The sequence below is a fragment of the Ictidomys tridecemlineatus genome, chromosome 10 (assembly GCF_052094955.1).
Source record: "Ictidomys tridecemlineatus isolate mIctTri1 chromosome 10, mIctTri1.hap1, whole genome shotgun sequence".
In the NCBI taxonomy this organism is placed as follows: domain Eukaryota; kingdom Metazoa; phylum Chordata; class Mammalia; order Rodentia; family Sciuridae; genus Ictidomys; species Ictidomys tridecemlineatus.
Window position 1 is genome coordinate 91,283,465 of NC_135486.1, and position 17,448 is coordinate 91,300,912.

The 17,448-nt window shown below is 38.1% G+C and overlaps 1 protein-coding gene across 5 annotated transcripts in view; it reads left to right on the top strand.

Moving 5' to 3' along the window:
* The window catches only part of Nrp1 (neuropilin 1), a 140,867-nt gene that overhangs the window by 92,500 nt on the left and 30,919 nt on the right, over positions 1-17,448 (top strand). For all 5 annotated transcript variants that reach the window (XM_078023424.1, XM_078023426.1, XM_078023425.1 and 2 more), the window contains 3 exons: positions 6,041-6,196; positions 9,665-9,809; positions 16,238-16,569. In XM_078023424.1, coding sequence (XP_077879550.1) covers positions 6,041-6,196; positions 9,665-9,809; positions 16,238-16,569 — 633 coding nt within the window. The remainder of the gene's footprint in view (positions 1-6,040; positions 6,197-9,664; positions 9,810-16,237; positions 16,570-17,448) is intronic.

Consider the following 17,448-nt stretch of genomic DNA (forward strand, 5'->3'; position numbering starts at 1 on the left):
AGCAAGACAGATTTTCATTTTCAAAATGAGGCTTCCCACATTATGACATTACCAATAGCTGGTTATGTATTATTATAGGAAGCAATGATATTCATTTCATGGCTCAAAGGCTGCATGCTGCTGTTTAACCAGCAGTTTGCAAAGATTTGTTGCATGATTTACTACACAATGCTAAAACCTGCTGCTTTGTCCCCAAGTGATTCTCAGTAAAATGTGTGCTCCTCCTCATTTCTCTTTATCTGGGGAATGTGTTTCCTGCCTTTACTTAGACAATGCCACAGCCATAAAGTGCGTGTGGACTGTTCCTGTAGACATCTTAGAACAAAGAGCAAGTCAGGGGCATGGTCAAGACCCAGAGGCATGAAGGATCCTAGGTGCACAGGATCTGCTATAGCACCACCTCCTGCCCCTGAAAGTAGACAAGGATAACTGTCTTCTACAAGGGTCCTTCTTCCCACCTACACGACGAGTTTGGGATATTCGCTTCTGTGTCTTTAGCAGTGCCCTTTCTTTGTGGGTGGAACACAGTGAAAGTGAGATTTGGGTGGACAGTCTACATCAGCTTAGGATTTTATATTGACATTGGAAACAAGGTGTCACATGGGTCATTTCTGCTGATGGTGCTGTTTAAGCTAAGTCAGAAAGCTGCCACTGGAACTCCAAAGAAGTTTGATCAACTTCTCAAAGATAGTCTACATGCCATCAGATAAGTACCAGATGTTTATGTGAGTCACACACACACAAAGGGAGACGTTCAACGATTTGAGAGATTGCACTTGATGTTGGGTTCTGCGTGTCCCCACTCCTGTCTCCACACGCCTTCACCACCACCCTTCATGTTAAACAGAAGTTATTGAACTCAAATATGAAATCACAGCCATCTTCTAATTAAAAATAAAACAGCTGGGAAATAATGATATTCTTTCAAAATCAGAAAATGGTGAGTGGAGAAGAGCTGATTGGGTTTAGAGAAAGCAGGTTACTTAATTATGGTGATTGTATGTCTGGATTTTTATGGAAAGAAAGGAACTATTGTTTAGTACCGTGAACGCTGCAAAACACAGAGTGGTGTCATTATGTAGAGCACTCTGGGGTCATATCTTTGTGTTCCCAGCTGCGTGTCTTAAGTCGCCAGTCACGTCTACCAGAATGTGAGGTTGGTGAGAACTCATCATAATTCAAAGAGCTAAACCACCAAGAGAATGGTCAGTGGTTGCTTTTGAAAGGTTTTCAGGACCGCTGATGATTTTGACTTCAAGACGACCACAGCATACGCTCTTTTAAGATCAATACTTTTTTTGACACGTCTACTAGTCAGGGAAGCATGGTAGGTTGCTTAGTGTGCAGTATTTCATTTATTCATTTCCCCCTGCTTTCCTCTGCACTTCTCTTTTCCTCTAGAAGATTCTTTCTCTTTGTGTCCACTTGCAAACTCCTACTGTGCATCCTCCCATACACCTCTTAGACATGAAAGTCCGCTCTGTAATGTCTCCAATTCCCTCTACCTCCAGTTCTCTGATGAATTGTTTAGTTCTTCTTCTGGGCCACTTTATGTGCACCATCCCATACTATAATCATGGGTTTGCTTCTCACACTATTACTCTTCTTTATATCCTAACAGTCCAATACAGAACTGAGCAGAGAAGCAGTAATAAGTGTCCACTGAGTGAAAAGTCGAATCTAGTTGAGCAAAATTCAGTACCTTAGTAGACTAAGTAGACCATATTATGTCAGTTGTACAGTGGAATACCGTGACACCATTTAAAATAATAATGCAGAAAAATGTTGTTGGCATAGAAATATGTGCATGAAACTAAACAAAAGGGCAGGTTATCAAGCACAGAAGTCATTTGGCCTCATTTTTATAATCACAACATATACAAGTATTCACATATATTTTACATATGTACCCATGTATGTAATTCGTAATTCAAAGAGGATGGCCAGTGGTTGGTTTGGAATGTTTGTCATGACCAGTGATCATTTTGACTTCAAGAAGACCAGGGTAACATGCTCAGGTTGGAAGGTAGGTACCTGGGATCTGCAAATTAAAATGACAAAAGATGGATTAACCAGAGATAAAACATAAAAATTCTATTAATATTTTAATTTTATGTCAGCAGGGCTTGGTAGAAAAGAGGTAACCACCCCTCTAAGTGGTTAGATTTGGGTGAATATACAACATTTTAACAAAAGGGGATAAACTGTGAGAAATGACTTGACAAAAGACGTGGGATTGGGGCTTCCAGGTCTGCTAAACTGTGGGAAAGTGACTAGTGTATATATGAAGGGGACTAATGGAAAACGAAAGTCATTTTAGTAAGGTTTGTTCTTGCAAACTCTTCTCAGTTCTCTCAGTCTGCAGTGATAAGGGTCATATTCCTCCTCTTGGTACAGGAGAGAGGGGAAATTCATGCCATCTTCACAACGGGAAATGAATGCCCTGCTTTTAGGCAGAGAAAGGGCAAGGTAGAATACTTTTCTTGTATCTGTTCATTCTCAATTGCCTTCAGATCAAAATAATCTTTACACCAAAGTGGTACATTTTGGGGTGGACTACTCTGACACTCTTCTGATATAAACCTTCAGGCATTAAGTCCTTCTGGGTCCCCTGACAGACAGCAACAGTGTAAGTAGTGATACTAATGAGGCTGGACAGGCTCTGTCCCCTCCCAAACTAACTTAGGCACTTCGGAGTGGATGTGGGATGCCATTCCAGAGAATTCCCCAAAGGGACTTGGAAAGAGAGGAGTTGGGTTCTCAAGGGAGAATCCACAGTGTCGTGTCGGGAGACTGGATCTTGTTAGAGTTTTGGGTACCATCCGATTTTAATTGCATTGGTTTTGGTCCCAGCCCTAATCATTTTATGAGGTTGTCATCCATCTTTCCTAAACCCAGTGGCAGTAATGTTAGGAAGAAAAATGAAATGAAATTTCAAGTGTCCCAGTGTGGCAAATAAGAGAATCTGCAGAGTTTTAAAGCACAGCAGGAAACTTCATGCAATTACAAGGAGATGTTACTAATGCATTTCATTGCTGTTGAGAAAAGAAAATATCTTCTCTTTTTTCAAATGATTCATGCACATGTTTGGGGGAGGCTTTGTAGCTGGAATATTGGGCATTTTCCTGAATTGAATACTAGTTAATTCCTGTCCATTGCTCCTTACTCTAAAGTTAGCTCTTGTCTTAGGCTTAGGATTCTTCCAATTGACCACCAAATAGCTTCTTTCTTACCCACCAGCTAAATCGCGCTCAATAATAATAACAATAATAATAATAATTAATAATAATAAAAGTAGGAAAAAGACAACCAGGGAATGAAGTTCTAGAGTTATTTCAAATCAACTCAAGCTGAGTTATGCACTCCTGGGAATTTAATCTTTTCCAAACTGAAGAGCCATCTGTAAGTTTGACAGGAAGGGTTTATTTAAATAGCTCTGCTTCATGCTCCCCTGAACTTCAAGATTTTAAGGACCCTTCAGCTTGAAAGTGGATGTGGCATTGGACATGACTCAATGGACAGTCAGTAAAGCACTAAGTGTTCTGAGAGCATTTGAAAACAGTTGAAATTGTTCAGCCCAGCCATGTCTAGAGTGTCCTTTACTTTCAGATTGTGGCATTATGAAAATCAGTTTTTGCAGCAACTTGAGATTACTTATTTCTGGAATATAGTGAGATTAAGGTGGTCGGATAACATTCAGAGCACTAGTTAAATCTGAATATGAAGGAATGAGTCAGTTATTAGTATAATTAATGTTTCAAATATTGCAAGGGCATAATTAAAATGTTTTTAAATCTGAAATTCAAATTTAACTCTGATATCTCTGTTTGCTAAGTGTGACAATCATTGATCATCTCTTCTTTTTGAAATTTGTACAAAACGGGGATGGGAAATTTTAAACACAAGGTTTACTACTGAAAAAAAAAAGGCAAATTTCAAATTTGAGTAAACAAGTATGTGCACTTGATAAAATTGTGTTGGGTAAATATTTGTTAAATTAAAATTAAAATCATCTACCATTATCACCTTAAAATATCAGTTTCTAGTGAAATTGTGATTCATTTTCTCTTAAGCCTGGTAAAAGCATGTACAGCATAGAATTCACCTCTCTAAAATCAAGGAAATGAAATAAAAGATTGTTTTGCGATGGATGTCATCCCCCTTCTTTCCAAAGGAAATCTATTATCGTATAATTGTGTAGCTTAAAATTTACTTCTATGTGCTGTTTTTCCTGAATGTAACTCATGGTTCACTTTGGAAATGAATTGGCAACTCCTTGATTTAACTATTCCAAGGGCCTTCAGGAAAAAAAGCAATTCTCGAAAGACAATAGTCATTCTTCATGAGGCAGGCTGCGCATGATATGGAAATTCTTTAGGTGTTTGTTGCCTGTAGGCACTGGAGGGTTAATTGAAATATTGTTTTCTGGAAATTGGGTTGTCAAGTAGCAAGGAGAAAGCAAGATTCAGAAACTGGGGATGGGTTTGGGGGTTTTGTTTAGTTTTACTTTGTTTTTGTTGCCTTTTTCAAGGATGATGGCATTCTGTTGATAAATGAAAATGTGCTATTGAAGTATTTTATCAATGCTATTCAGTTGTACTATGTAATTACTTTCTATGCCCTTTAAAAAATATTTGCCATATAGTTGTATTTCATTTCTTTAAACACAGTTTGTTTCCTGTTCATATCATAGATGAAGGGAAACAATTTTTATAGGAACAATCACTGTGTTAATAAAAAGACATGAAAATATTTCTAATGTATAGAAACTAGTAGTAACTTTAATTTTAAGATTTTTATTTATGGGCTGGGGATGTGACTCAGTTGTATCATACTTGCCTAGCGTGCGTGAAGTCCTGCGTTCAATCCCCAGCACCACAACAATTTTAAAAAGAGATTATATTTAGTTATTAATGGTGGACATAAGGAAATATAAAGAAAGAAAAACTAATTGACTTAACTGGAAAAATGTTAGACATACAAAAAAATGAATTATATGAAGTCAGACTTGAAAAGAATCTTCCATTTGTGTTAGTTAGCTTTCTGTTACTATAACAAATAAATGAGATAACTTATAAAGATAAAAGGCTTATTTTGGCTCACAGTTTTAGAAGTTTTATGATCGACTGGCCAGTTGGTTTGGGGCCTGTGGAAAGGTAGCACATCATGGTAATAGTATGTACAGAGCAAAACTTGTCACTCCATCTAAATGGCCCACCCTGCAGGGTTATGAAGTAAGTCAGTGAGAGATGAAGGTGAGGCTGTCGTGTTGAGTGAGGAGCTTCCCCATTGGAAACTTACTGGTAGATGCTTACAAGCCCTGGCAGTTGTTGAACAGAGATATTATTTCTTCTCAGATGATGCCTTGGGGTCTGCCTGCTTCTCAAGCTGAGCAAATGGAGCAAGACCACAGGAAGATATGGGGAAGGAAGGAATTTAAAGATGAAACAAAAATTCTTATTTTGCCTTTTTCCTCTCCACTCCATTCCAGATTCTAAGTCTGTGGTCTGTTTCTCAAACCAAAACATTCCTAGTGCTTTCAGATCAGTATTGTTTCAGCCTTCATTTTATTGGAAGGAGGTAGGATGCTACAAAAGGTTGAGAAATTTGATCCTATTAAATGTAAATTCTAGTCCAGGCCTCTCCCATGGTCAATGTGGGTGTTTATCTTGTTGTCTTGATTTACTCTTTGTAAAATGCCAATATTAATGTGCTATTTGGAAAGTATGCTTCATGTCTTAAAAACATATAATGACACAATATTAAACCCAGTTTTCTCCTTTGCCCCAAGCTATCTTGGTTGCAGAAGTAAGACAAGTTTCTTTTTTTTTTTTTTTTCCTAACAATAGAAAACAGCCTAGGCAACTGCTGTCTTTGCCTTTCTGTTGAAGGAACGGAATGGGAACTTGGGGCCAGATGGAATAAAGCCCCGTTGGTCCCTGCTGTATCAAAACTATAATGTGCAGCACCAGCAAGAGATGATCCAGGTGGTGGTGGTGCAGGCACGGCCCACTGACCACAGTTTGCAATTTTCTCGTAGGTAGACTTGGGGTTCCTGCGCTTTGTCACTGCTGTCGGCACACAAGGTGCCATTTCAAAGGAAACCAAGAAGAAATATTACGTCAAGACCTACAGAATAGACATTAGCTCCAACGGGGAAGACTGGATCACCATAAAAGAAGGAAACAAACCTGTTGTAAGTTTGGCTGCCCCCCCACCCTCCCTTACCCCCTCCCCCGCCCCGCCCTCCAGCAATTCAGTCTCTTAAATGGATGATCAATTTTTACTTGTTTGTTGGGGAGCTTTCTGTCTGGCCTGGTTTATTTTTGAATTGATTTAAAATGAAAAGTGCAATTAGAGGTTTAAATCTGACCAAGGGGGTCTCATGTTCCCAGATCCAGAAGCCAAGAGGAAATTATACAGATGTTTCCAAGAAAAGTCAATACCAGGCAAATTAAGTGACAGTCTCAAGAATCACTTGAACCCTCCCCCAGGAACACAGACAATGCATAGGATAAACACTGTCCTCTTAGAATCTTAAGAGTTCTGTCTCTCTTCTTTCTTCCCTCTTTCATAGGTTAGATTCGTTCTTTCTGTAACAGGCACGTTTTAGAAACCACCTTTTCATCTACATTAGTGGTTTACAAACTAATTTACAAGTGCCTTTGGCTGCATCTTGTAAGAAGGGATAGAACTAAAGGTATTCACTGTGTTCCCTCAGATCACACAAATGACATGCTGCCCTCTTCCTGCTTTTAACTGAGGAGGTAGCTCAGACCACCCTGTGTCCCCCAGCTCTCGGCAGCCATTCGTTTGCACCCATGGTCTGTGTTTCTCAGTCTGTCTGTTTATTTGAAGTTATACTTGCTCTGATTTACTAATCAAAAGATTTTTGAGAATTCATATTCACTGTTTCTCCCAAATTAAAAGCTTCCCCTGGAGGCTGAATAAAATACAAAAACAAAAATAAAATAAAAAATTATATTAGAGATAGCAGCAAAGATTCAGGTAACTTGAGACTGTGGGCTTGGTAAGAGGCCAGTGAATATGTCCTTGTCTCACTTTTGAGCATTCTTGGCCTGGAGTTTCTCCTTTTGGGTCTGGAACTGAGAAAAACCTCTGGAGGTTGAAGTGAGCGAAGAACCATTAATCCCCTTGATTAGCAGCAAAATCTCCCACTCTTGGTTGGGAAGGCAAGATGGAAGCAGATATCAGTGGACAACTGCTCTGTGGGAGGAAGCCTCTGTGGACAGACAAGGTCAAGGCCTGTCTGGCCCTGCGGGACGTGGAACCTGTTCTCCATCTGGGGAAGAAAACTCCTCACAGTCAACACATATGGAGATTAAGCAAGTCAATTATGTCCCTAAGTTTGAACTTCTTATTTTAGAGTAGATCTTTGAAGATGTGCATTAGTTAAAAATAAACAAAACCTCACTAATGCCAAGTATGCATTTACAAACAAAAGGAACCCAGAGAGAGGGGTTAAAAAAACCTTACACACACACACACACACACACACACACACACACATTTCTTTTAAAGGGCTATTTCTCCCAGTTGTCCTCTTCAGCCACTGTCCACTGGTTGATTTTCTGTGGTTCAGACGGGGCTGTCAGAGAGCCCACCCAGAGTCACAGGGGATGTCTCAAAGTGCACAAGGCTCACACTAGGAACACCCCGGCACACGGCAGGGCTTCTAGGGTTGGAGGCAGAAAGAAATAAGGAAGGATTCAACAGAGATGTAGACTTGCCACCTGGCTGAGCAATTTAATTGAATCTAAATGAAACAAAAACATCCAGCTGGAGTCAAATTATTGCTACCTTTCCTTTTTTTTTTTTTTTTTTTCCCTGTATTTTTGGACTTTTCAGCCAAAGGCCTCTACAACCTTTCCTATTTTCTCAGGGAGCATTGGATGGACCTCATCAAGATCAGCCTTCACCCAGTAACAAGTCCAATAGGCCCCTCTCAGCAGGACAGAATGTGTGTGCTCATGGGGTTTGCCACAAGCCACGTGAAACTCCCTCAGTGTGAGCAAAATGTGAACCTCCTAGATGAGCACTCAGCACTCCCAAACAACTTCTGGTCTCTTTGGCAAGGGGGCTCGTGGACCTTGTAAGGAGAGCAACAACTTTTGGGGCTCTTCCCCTTCCGGCAACTCCCCATTATTTCCTGCCACATAAAAATGCTCCCACACATATTATTTCCAGAGAGGGATGCTGCAATAGGACAGAAATCTAAAGGGCATCACAGGCTAGGATAAATTCTGATGTTAAATTGTCTCTTGAGAGGCTCATGCAGATAACCAGTTCTGTGATGCTTTTGACTGCCTTCAGTTAGGCACGCCACTTAAACTAAAGTGAAGCAAAAACATTTTGCTTTTGCAAGCCCAACTTTTACAAGCCCTTTCTCTTGGGGAGAAGAGCAAACCTTGGGAAACAAGCCTCTTCTCCATGTACTTATCTGGGAAGCTGGAGAGAATCTGCACATCCCTGGTGGGCCCATGCTCTTAATGATGTCACCTAAGAGGTTGTATAGAGAAGTACAGTGCTACCTACACAAAGCACAGGACTGTCCTTGATCCAGAATTGACATTAAAATCTCAGGAATGGAGACTTTCACTTATACCCAAGTATAAGTGCCAGAATGTTCCACAAGGCAAACAGTCTCATTCCTCAGAGATCTTTTGGAGAATGCTGCCACAGCCTCATAGCCAGGCAGAATGGCCCAATGGATACTTGTGGGAAATTGGTTCTTGCCTGGCACACTTTACATCTGCAATCCCGTGTCTCATCTTTCTTAGACTAAAATGACTTTTTTTTTTTTCTTTTTGGTACCAGGGATTGAACCCACAGGCATTTAACCACTGAGCCACATCCCCAGCCCTTTTTATATTTTTATTTGAGACAGGGTCTTGTGAAGGTGCTTAGAGCTTTGCTAAGTTGCTGAGGCTGGCTTTGAACTTGAGATCCTCCTGCAGCAGCCTTCTGAGTCATGGAGCCTAGAGGCATGAATTACTGTGCCCAGCTAAAATGAATCATTTTTAAAACTAGAAGCAGAAACCCTGAAAAGGCTGACTTAGTTAAAAAGCATGTGTAACTCCATTTAGTTTGGGCCACTAAAACCTAATTTTACCAAGGATCCAAAAAAATTAGTCATTAATTCATGTCTGGGGTGAAATCTCTCATAAAGGGACAGAGTCAAAAAGGAAGCTAGTACCTGACTTATTATGATAGTGCGAAAACATAACCTATAACCTCAAAAAGCCATACACCACACTGAATTCAAAAAGCATTCTTTCTGGGGGTCCCTGGGAAAGGAAATGTCTTCAGTATTCTGCAGTCCTCTGAGAAAGTTAATAACTTCCCACTTTTTAAGATAAAAGCATGTGCCTTTTAATAAATGTCATCCTTGTAAGTGATTTTAGAGGCTGTAGCCTCTCAGAAAATTGAATAGATAATTAGGACAACATTCTATATTTGACATGATTCTTTCTGATTACCATCATTTGGAAAAATAACATGACAAGTTATTAACGCCACTTCAACTTGATAGACAATGCTGAAATTGTAAATAATTTTTACAAGCATTTGTGAAAATACATTTTTTATTTGTTTTAAATACAAATTTTTCTGTGATTAAAGGACCCTTTCTTCTCCCATAAAGATCTTTCAGGGAAATACCAATCCCACCGACGTTGCTCTTGGAATTCTGCCCAAACCACTGATAACACGATTTGTTCGAATCAAACCCATGACTTGGGAAACTGGCATATCTATGAGATTTGAAGTATATGGCTGCAAGATAACAGGTAAGCTCCAGTTGAAGATTGCTTGGTTTTGATTGGTGCAAACCATCATAGGCAAGGAGAATAACTTGGTAATAATGTGATCACTTTTAGTTAGTAGTTAAGAGTATACACTTTGGATCCTTTACTACCCATAATTCTGCTTCTTTGGACAATATCCTTACATCTCAAAGCCTAAGTTATCTCACTTGGAAAATAGTTGTAGAACATGAACCCCATGTAGGCTACTTGTGATAATGGATATGAAGCATTTAAGCCCAGTCTGGCAGGTAGCAGAAATTTGTTTCCTGGTACCTTTTCCACTAGGTTATATGCTCCATGAAGACAAGCTTCTTGCCTTCCATCTCTGCTTCCTAGGTGTGCACTTCACTGATGGGTACTTGGTAGATTTATAGCAAATAACTGTTTCAGAAAATTTTCTCCACTGACTTTCTCTTTTTAATTTTGAAACACAGTGATGATGGCCTAGGAACTTAATCAATACGGATAAGCCTCAGTTAAGGAACATAACTGATGAGAATTTCTCCTTGTAATCACTAACTATCCAGACTCTCCTATTTTTTGTTGAATGAGCACATTAAAATACTTAGATGGGAAATCAAGTCATAAATGTTTGGGTTTTTATTTCAATTTGTTTCTTCAAACATCAATAGTCCTAATAACATTAAAGTCCCTGTTAAATGTGGAATATTCCCATTTGAGAGATGAAGAAGGTGAAATACAAGAGATCAAGTGATGGAAGAAGTAGGTTAGGTCAGGACAGAGTGGTGTGACTGCAATTCTTACTGTGTTTTCATGGTCATCAGCGCTGCAAGGGCTTGTCCATTGATCTCATTGTACAATTATTCTGTATTCTGATGTAGATAACAGTAATGTTGGAATTCCTTACTGCTTAAGTCAATACGTTGCAAAACTTTTATTAAAAAAGCAATGGCAATCCAAAAAACAATACAAATGTAATCTTTGTAGTAAGCTTCAAAGTTTAAAAACAGATCAGTAGACGATCCACTTAAAGGTAATTAAAATTGAATTAACTTCCAAACTTCTGTGAATCATCTTTCAATATTCTATCACTGTACATATTTAGGATATTTAACTTTTTACTTCACTTTTATATTTATTCTCTTAGTATGATTCTTTTTAGAGAAAAAAATACTGACTTTTGAATAGGGGGGAAAAAAGGAACCCCAGAATTTTCCATGAAAGTACAAGCAATTTGAAGATGAGCTAATGAGGGGAAAATACATTTGTTCACGGTAGAGTACATTTCGGAAAATAAAAACCACATCTGACTCCATACCAAATTTTTATTTATTTCCATCTCAGAGGCAGACTTGTTTATTGTCTTAGAATCTAAGAATTAGAAAGTTCAAGGACTTGGAGGCAGGAATTGGGTGGAGAGAGGTTTGGAAAAGAAGAAGAAAAAAAAGAACACTAGAAATTAGACATAACCTTGGCTTTACTTTTGATCAGCAGTTGAATGTCAGAAAGTTCTACATCATTTCAGAGCATTACAAATTTGAGAGACTACCCATAAATTTGTAGGATTAGGGCCACTTGAGGTCTGAGTAGAAATTTCTGGCCCATTTCTCCAACCTTATCTCATATCATTATATTTAATAAATAAAGTAAACTTCATAAAGACTCCAGATATGTTGGGCTGAACTCTGAATTTCCAACCTTTTAAAGATTTATGTCACATTCTTTTACTTATATAAAATATTTATTTGAACCCAAATTGTCCTTTTTAATTTTCATAAAGACATTCCCAAGAGGAAATTCTAGGAATGTGAGCAAAGAAGGAAAATAATTTATTGGATTTTAAAACTGGCTAAATGGCTTAGTTATTTAGAAATAGATGTCTAAAAACCGTATTCTAATATTTTTAAACATAGTCTATTTTATAATTATGGTAAATAGCTAATTTTGTTTTTCAAATAAAGTACTTCCTGTACTTTTAAACATGACCCCTAGTGTAATTTAAATACTTTCTCTCTAGTAAGATAGCTAGAATCTCAAAATAACTGATCTGGGATGGTTTTATGAGAGGCCAGAATATAGTGATGGCCACATGAATAGGGGTATATAATCATATCCAGGTTTGACTCAGGACTGTCCACTTAGCGAATATCTGACCATGGGCAAGACATCTTGTTTCTCTGATGTCCATTTCCTGATCTATAAGATTAACCTTAATGTAGCTGTAAGGGGAATTAAATGAAAGCATATTCACAATATACCTGGCTTTCAGTGAGTGCTCACTAAATGGTACCCAGTAATTTTAAAGTAGGATGTGGTATTCCATAAATTGAAGCTAGAATAAGCCCTCGAATGGAGACCTTCTAATAAGACAGTATCAGTGTTTCCTCTTGGTTATGAGAGCAGAAAATTTCCTTTTATTGAGGTCATGGTCCCCTTAGCATGGAGATTAATAAATGAGTAGAACTGAAGTATCCCTGCTGGATTAGAAAATTCATGAAAGCAAGGCCTCAGTTACCTTATTTTCCATTGTGTCCTTTATACCTGTAACACAGGTATACAGTAACACAATAAGCACTCTATGGTTATTTTTGAATGAATATACAGTTCTATCCATGCCTTCTAACAAGGAAGTGACCTCAAATTTTTTACCCTATCCAGTTGAGTAGGCAGATCCTAACAGTCTAAATTTGAAAAACAAAAAACTACAAAATTAAAAATTACTCTGTGAACACATCACAATGACCATCTTAGATGCCGTAGCTAAGTCACTGAGGAAAGAGTAGCTTATTCTCATTTAGGGCCTCCCATCAAATGCAGTTATTATTTTCTCAGTCTTTGAAAACTGGTTAAATGGATATTTGATTTACCAAGATGTCTCAGTTTTTCCATTAAAGCTAAGTACAGAGATGTTACTATAATATATATATATATATCACTTGAAATATCCACCTCAGTACCTACTATAAAATTTTTTCTCCCTCTCATCCAGGATTGAATGTTCACTTTCCAAACAGGTTGCTGGGTAAAATGCAGAATGTTCAGTGCAGATAAATAATGAATATTTTTTATATAAGTATATCCTCAATATTGCATGGGATATATTTTTTAAAGTATTCATTATTTGTTATGAAATTCTTATTTAGCTGTGCATCCTATTTTTTCTTTTTTCATTTGTTTGTTTGTTTGCTAAATCTGGCAACTATTTCCAAATGGTTTGTATAGTTAGGCTAAACTACATCTGAACATTCTATGGAAGAATGCAGTTTAAAACTAGCATCTCAGTCAATTGAATTAATTGCTAATATAATTTTTCTCCTAATTATTAAAAGTAAGTAACATAGTTATTGGTCAAAGGCAGATTTGGTCAAAGGCAGATTAAGGTGGCCTTTCATGGTTGTTTTGGATGAGGTGGACATAAGGAAGAAATAGCAGGTCAACTTTGCACTATGAAGATTACGTTAGCTGAATGGTGACTCAGTAGCCCACAGTTTCTGGAGATATAAACTGTGCCTCAGCCAGCTCAGCATTAGAAAAAGGGCATTGATCTGGTGAAGGTTCTGCTCTCTTTACAATACTCAAGTTAATTATGTTTTTCTACAAATGGTAACATCTGGTCCCCATTACCAACTGAACGTTGACTTTATAAGAGCTGGTTTTGAATCAGGCAGGTGTGACCACAGTGGCCAAAAAAATGTGATTTCTATTTTTAACACTATAGTTTCATAGTCCCTTAGTAACATACCTTTTGTAAATCTTTTTTTAATCTCCATTGAGTTTTTTCTTGGTTTCCAGATCCCAGCCTGGAGCAAATACTGTGGCTGAATGACAGGAAAGGGTACTTGAGAAAATGACAGCTGTCTTTTATTGTATTAACAAGTTGATTCATTCAACAAATATTTGCTGAGGACAACATCGTTTAAAACAGTCAAAGAATGACAGAAAAAAATAAACAATTTGGTTCATGCCCTCAATGAAATTAAAATCTGAGGAGGCAAAAAGCAGCAATTTAAAGAACTGAATATGTTGATAAATTATTGTGAAGAATCCCAGAAAAAGAAAACCATGTCTACTTGCAGAGATTCAAAATGTTGAAGAAATGATTTGGCATTTGAAAATGAGTCATTATTTTTATGCAGATCAGATAGTGGAAATGGCAAAATAATGGGGGAATTCTTAGTGGAGAGAATGAATGAGAGAAAGCTTTCCCTAAGGACAGGAAGTACTTCATCTCAATTGGCTCATGTAAAAGGGGTAGATGAGGAGAGGCCTTGTATGAATGTGAGGTAGAAGGTCTGGCATGCCTGGTTGAAAACTACGTGCATAATTCCCAGACAAGCAGGCACTGAAGAATTGACATGATCAGAACTGTCCAACTCATGTGGAAAGTATCTGAGTAATTAATTCTTAAGGGTCAGCTGATAACATGAGTGTAGTTTAATTGCATTAGAAGCATGCCTCTTGCTCAGGATGGTTTTATTTTTAGGCTATATTTTTTTTTACTGTTAGCATGGGGAATTGAGTTGTTTCAATGAAAAGTAGATTATCATCCCTAGGCAGGTTCTTGATTGAGATGTATGATTTTAAAAGGAGAATAATTGAAGCATTGGACACTTTGTTATTAGGCCACCAATCACTTAATCAATAATTGATGCTCTATGCTCAAAAGCTACTTGAGTTGGTATAGAAGATATGAAAAGGTCTATAATGTTGTTTATTGCCTTTGAGGATCTTAAAATCTTGCTGTAGATAAAAGACTAATAATTGTAAACCAGTACAGTTCACTGCTAGGCTCTGGGATACTTTCCATACCTGCCACCATATTTCTGGGGAGGGATGTCTCAAAATGAAGACGAGAGTTTCTTGAGAAATTTCCATGGTAAGTCTAAGCTGGATTTTAAAGTCTGGGCAGAATATTCCTGTCAACATGAGGAGAGGAGGGGTGGCAGGAACACATTGAGCAAAGGCAGTGATGGGGTTATATCTATGGTACATGAAAAGAGAACTAACTGGAATATGCTGTTAGTACTTAGATAAAAATAGATAAGCGAGCTAAAACCAAAATAAAAGTCTGGAAAACCCAGATAGAAATTTTTGATATTTTCCTAGAAATAATGGAAAGCCATGGTATATATTTTAAAGATCTCTCTTTTTTATTATATGGTAAAGTATATGACATACAATTTACCACTTTAACCAATTTTAAATGTACAACTCAGTTGTAGTAAGTACAGTTGCATTGTTGTACAACTACATTACCCATTGTCAGAACTTTTTAATCATCCTAAATTAAAACTCTACCCATTAAACACTGATTCCCATTTTCTCTCCCCAGCCCAGTCCATCCAATGGTCATTCTACTGGCTGTCTCTATGCATATGACTATTCTAGGAACCTCATATTAGTTGGGATTATGCAGAACTTGTCCTTTTATGTCTGTCTTATTCTATTTGGTAGTGGGAGCTTTTTGAGCATGAGAATGACATGGAAAAATCAACGTTTCATGGAAATTTATGTCTAGCTGTTAATGTAGTCTAGATGGAGAACTGGGGTGTAGGAAGCCAATTACACTATCATTTAGCCCCCTACCTATGGCTACTCAGATCATGATGATGCCCAAAGAAACAGAAAGTGCAAGAGGCAACCTCAAGCTTGTTTGTTTGTTTTTTTTTAAATGAAATCATGACAGTATTTGATAGCAAAACAAAAGTGCAAAATAAGAAAAGACAAGATGACCAGGCAGAAACTAGGTAATTGGTGACGCCACCAATTAAAATTCAGAGTTCAGTAAAGGGATTCAGTGTCAATGGAAAGGACTAGTTTAGTCTGCACATGGCATATTTGAGATGACAGAAAGATATTCAGGTGGAAAGTTCCTAATACAATTGAAAAGAAGGATGAGGAGGGGGAAGATGATTACTGTTCTTCAACACTCAACCCAAATGTCACCTCCCAGAACTCCCCTCTTCTCTCTCCAAGCTCAATCAAGCTCTGTGTTTCCACCTCCTTATCATCTTCTTTTTATCTTTGTTTTAGCAACTTTCTCAATATGGGTTTTGCTTTTTTATATATCTCCAACTGATGATTAATTCTGAATTTCTTTTGGGCAGCACCTGTCCTTGATCTGGGAATAACTTCTGAGCACTAATGGGACTGAACCCTCCAGAGTTGGACATTAAATGCAGCAGAACTAAAAATAAGCAGGGAGAGGGAATATGTGTCTTGCTAAAAATTTTCTTTACTGGGATATGAGTGAAGAAAGGGGAAATTCTATAAAAGTAGGAGAAAGGTTTAAGGGAGGGAAGGCTCTGGTGTAATATAAAATAATCCAAAGACTGAAAACATCTGAATGGATAGAAGACACTGTCTTTATTCAGATGATTGCATTTTCTTTCTAGAAACTATTTTCCCATAAAATAATTTTGCATTATCTGTTTCTTTTCACCTCCTAGATTATCCTTGCTCTGGAATGCTGGGCATGGTGTCTGGACTCATCTCGGACTCCCAGATTGCAGCATCCAACCAAGGGGAGAGAAACTGGATGCCTGAAAACATCCGCCTGGTAACCAGTCGCTCTGGCTGGGCACTGCCGCCTGCACCCCACCCCTACGTCAATGAGTGGCTCCAGGTGGACCTAGGAGAGGAGAAGATTGTGAGGGGCATCATCATTCAGGGTGGGAAGCACCGAGAGAACAAGGTGTTCATGAGGAAGTTCAAGATAGGGTACAGCAACAATGGCTCCGACTGGAAAATGATCATGGACGACAGCAAGCGCAAGCCCAAGGTGAGGTCCAGCTAAGAGGTTCCCGTCGAAGTTCTTCCTCAATCCCGATTTAAGTCAAGGACTTCCAGCATTTTCTTGAGGAAGGGCTCATTCTTATTTTGTCAATAGGACCCCAATTATAAGGAAAACGAGAGTATAGGAATGAAAGTGATGTCTGAGGTCAACATGGAAAAGAATTGCCCTTACCCTCTTTAGAGGGAAAAGTCTCAGCTCAACATTCAGATGGGAGGTAGATAAGAGTGAGGTTCGGAGCTGGGGCTGACTACAGACTCTACTTTGTCTATTTGGTGTCTTTTCCTCTTCTCTCATCCACCGCTGAATTAAGTGTTCAATTTTTAAATTATTTATGTAGTTTTACAGTGCTGGGATCTAACTCAGGGCATTGGACGTACTAGGCAAGCATTCTACCACTAAGCTGCAAGCCCAGTCCCTTTTTTAAATTTTTAGTTGTGATAAAATACACATAATTTAAAATTTATCATCTTAATCTTTTTAAGTGTGCAGTTCAACAATGTCAAATAAATTCATATTTTTGTGTAGCTAATTTCTAGAACTTTCGCGTCTTGCAAAACTGAAATTCTGCACCAATTACATAACAACTCTGTTTCCCCCACTCCTCTTTCTGTGGCAAGCACCATCCTATTTTCTGTCTCTATGAATTTGACTACTCTAGGAGGCTAGAGTATCATACCATACTAGAATAATACAGTATTTGTCCCTTTGTGACTAGCTTATTACACTTAGCATTCTGTCCCCAAACTTCTACCCTTACTGCAGCATGTGTCAGAATTTCATTCCTTTTGAAAGCTAAATAACATTCCATTGCATGTATACACCAAATTGGTTTGTCCATTCATCCATGGATGAACACTTGGGTTG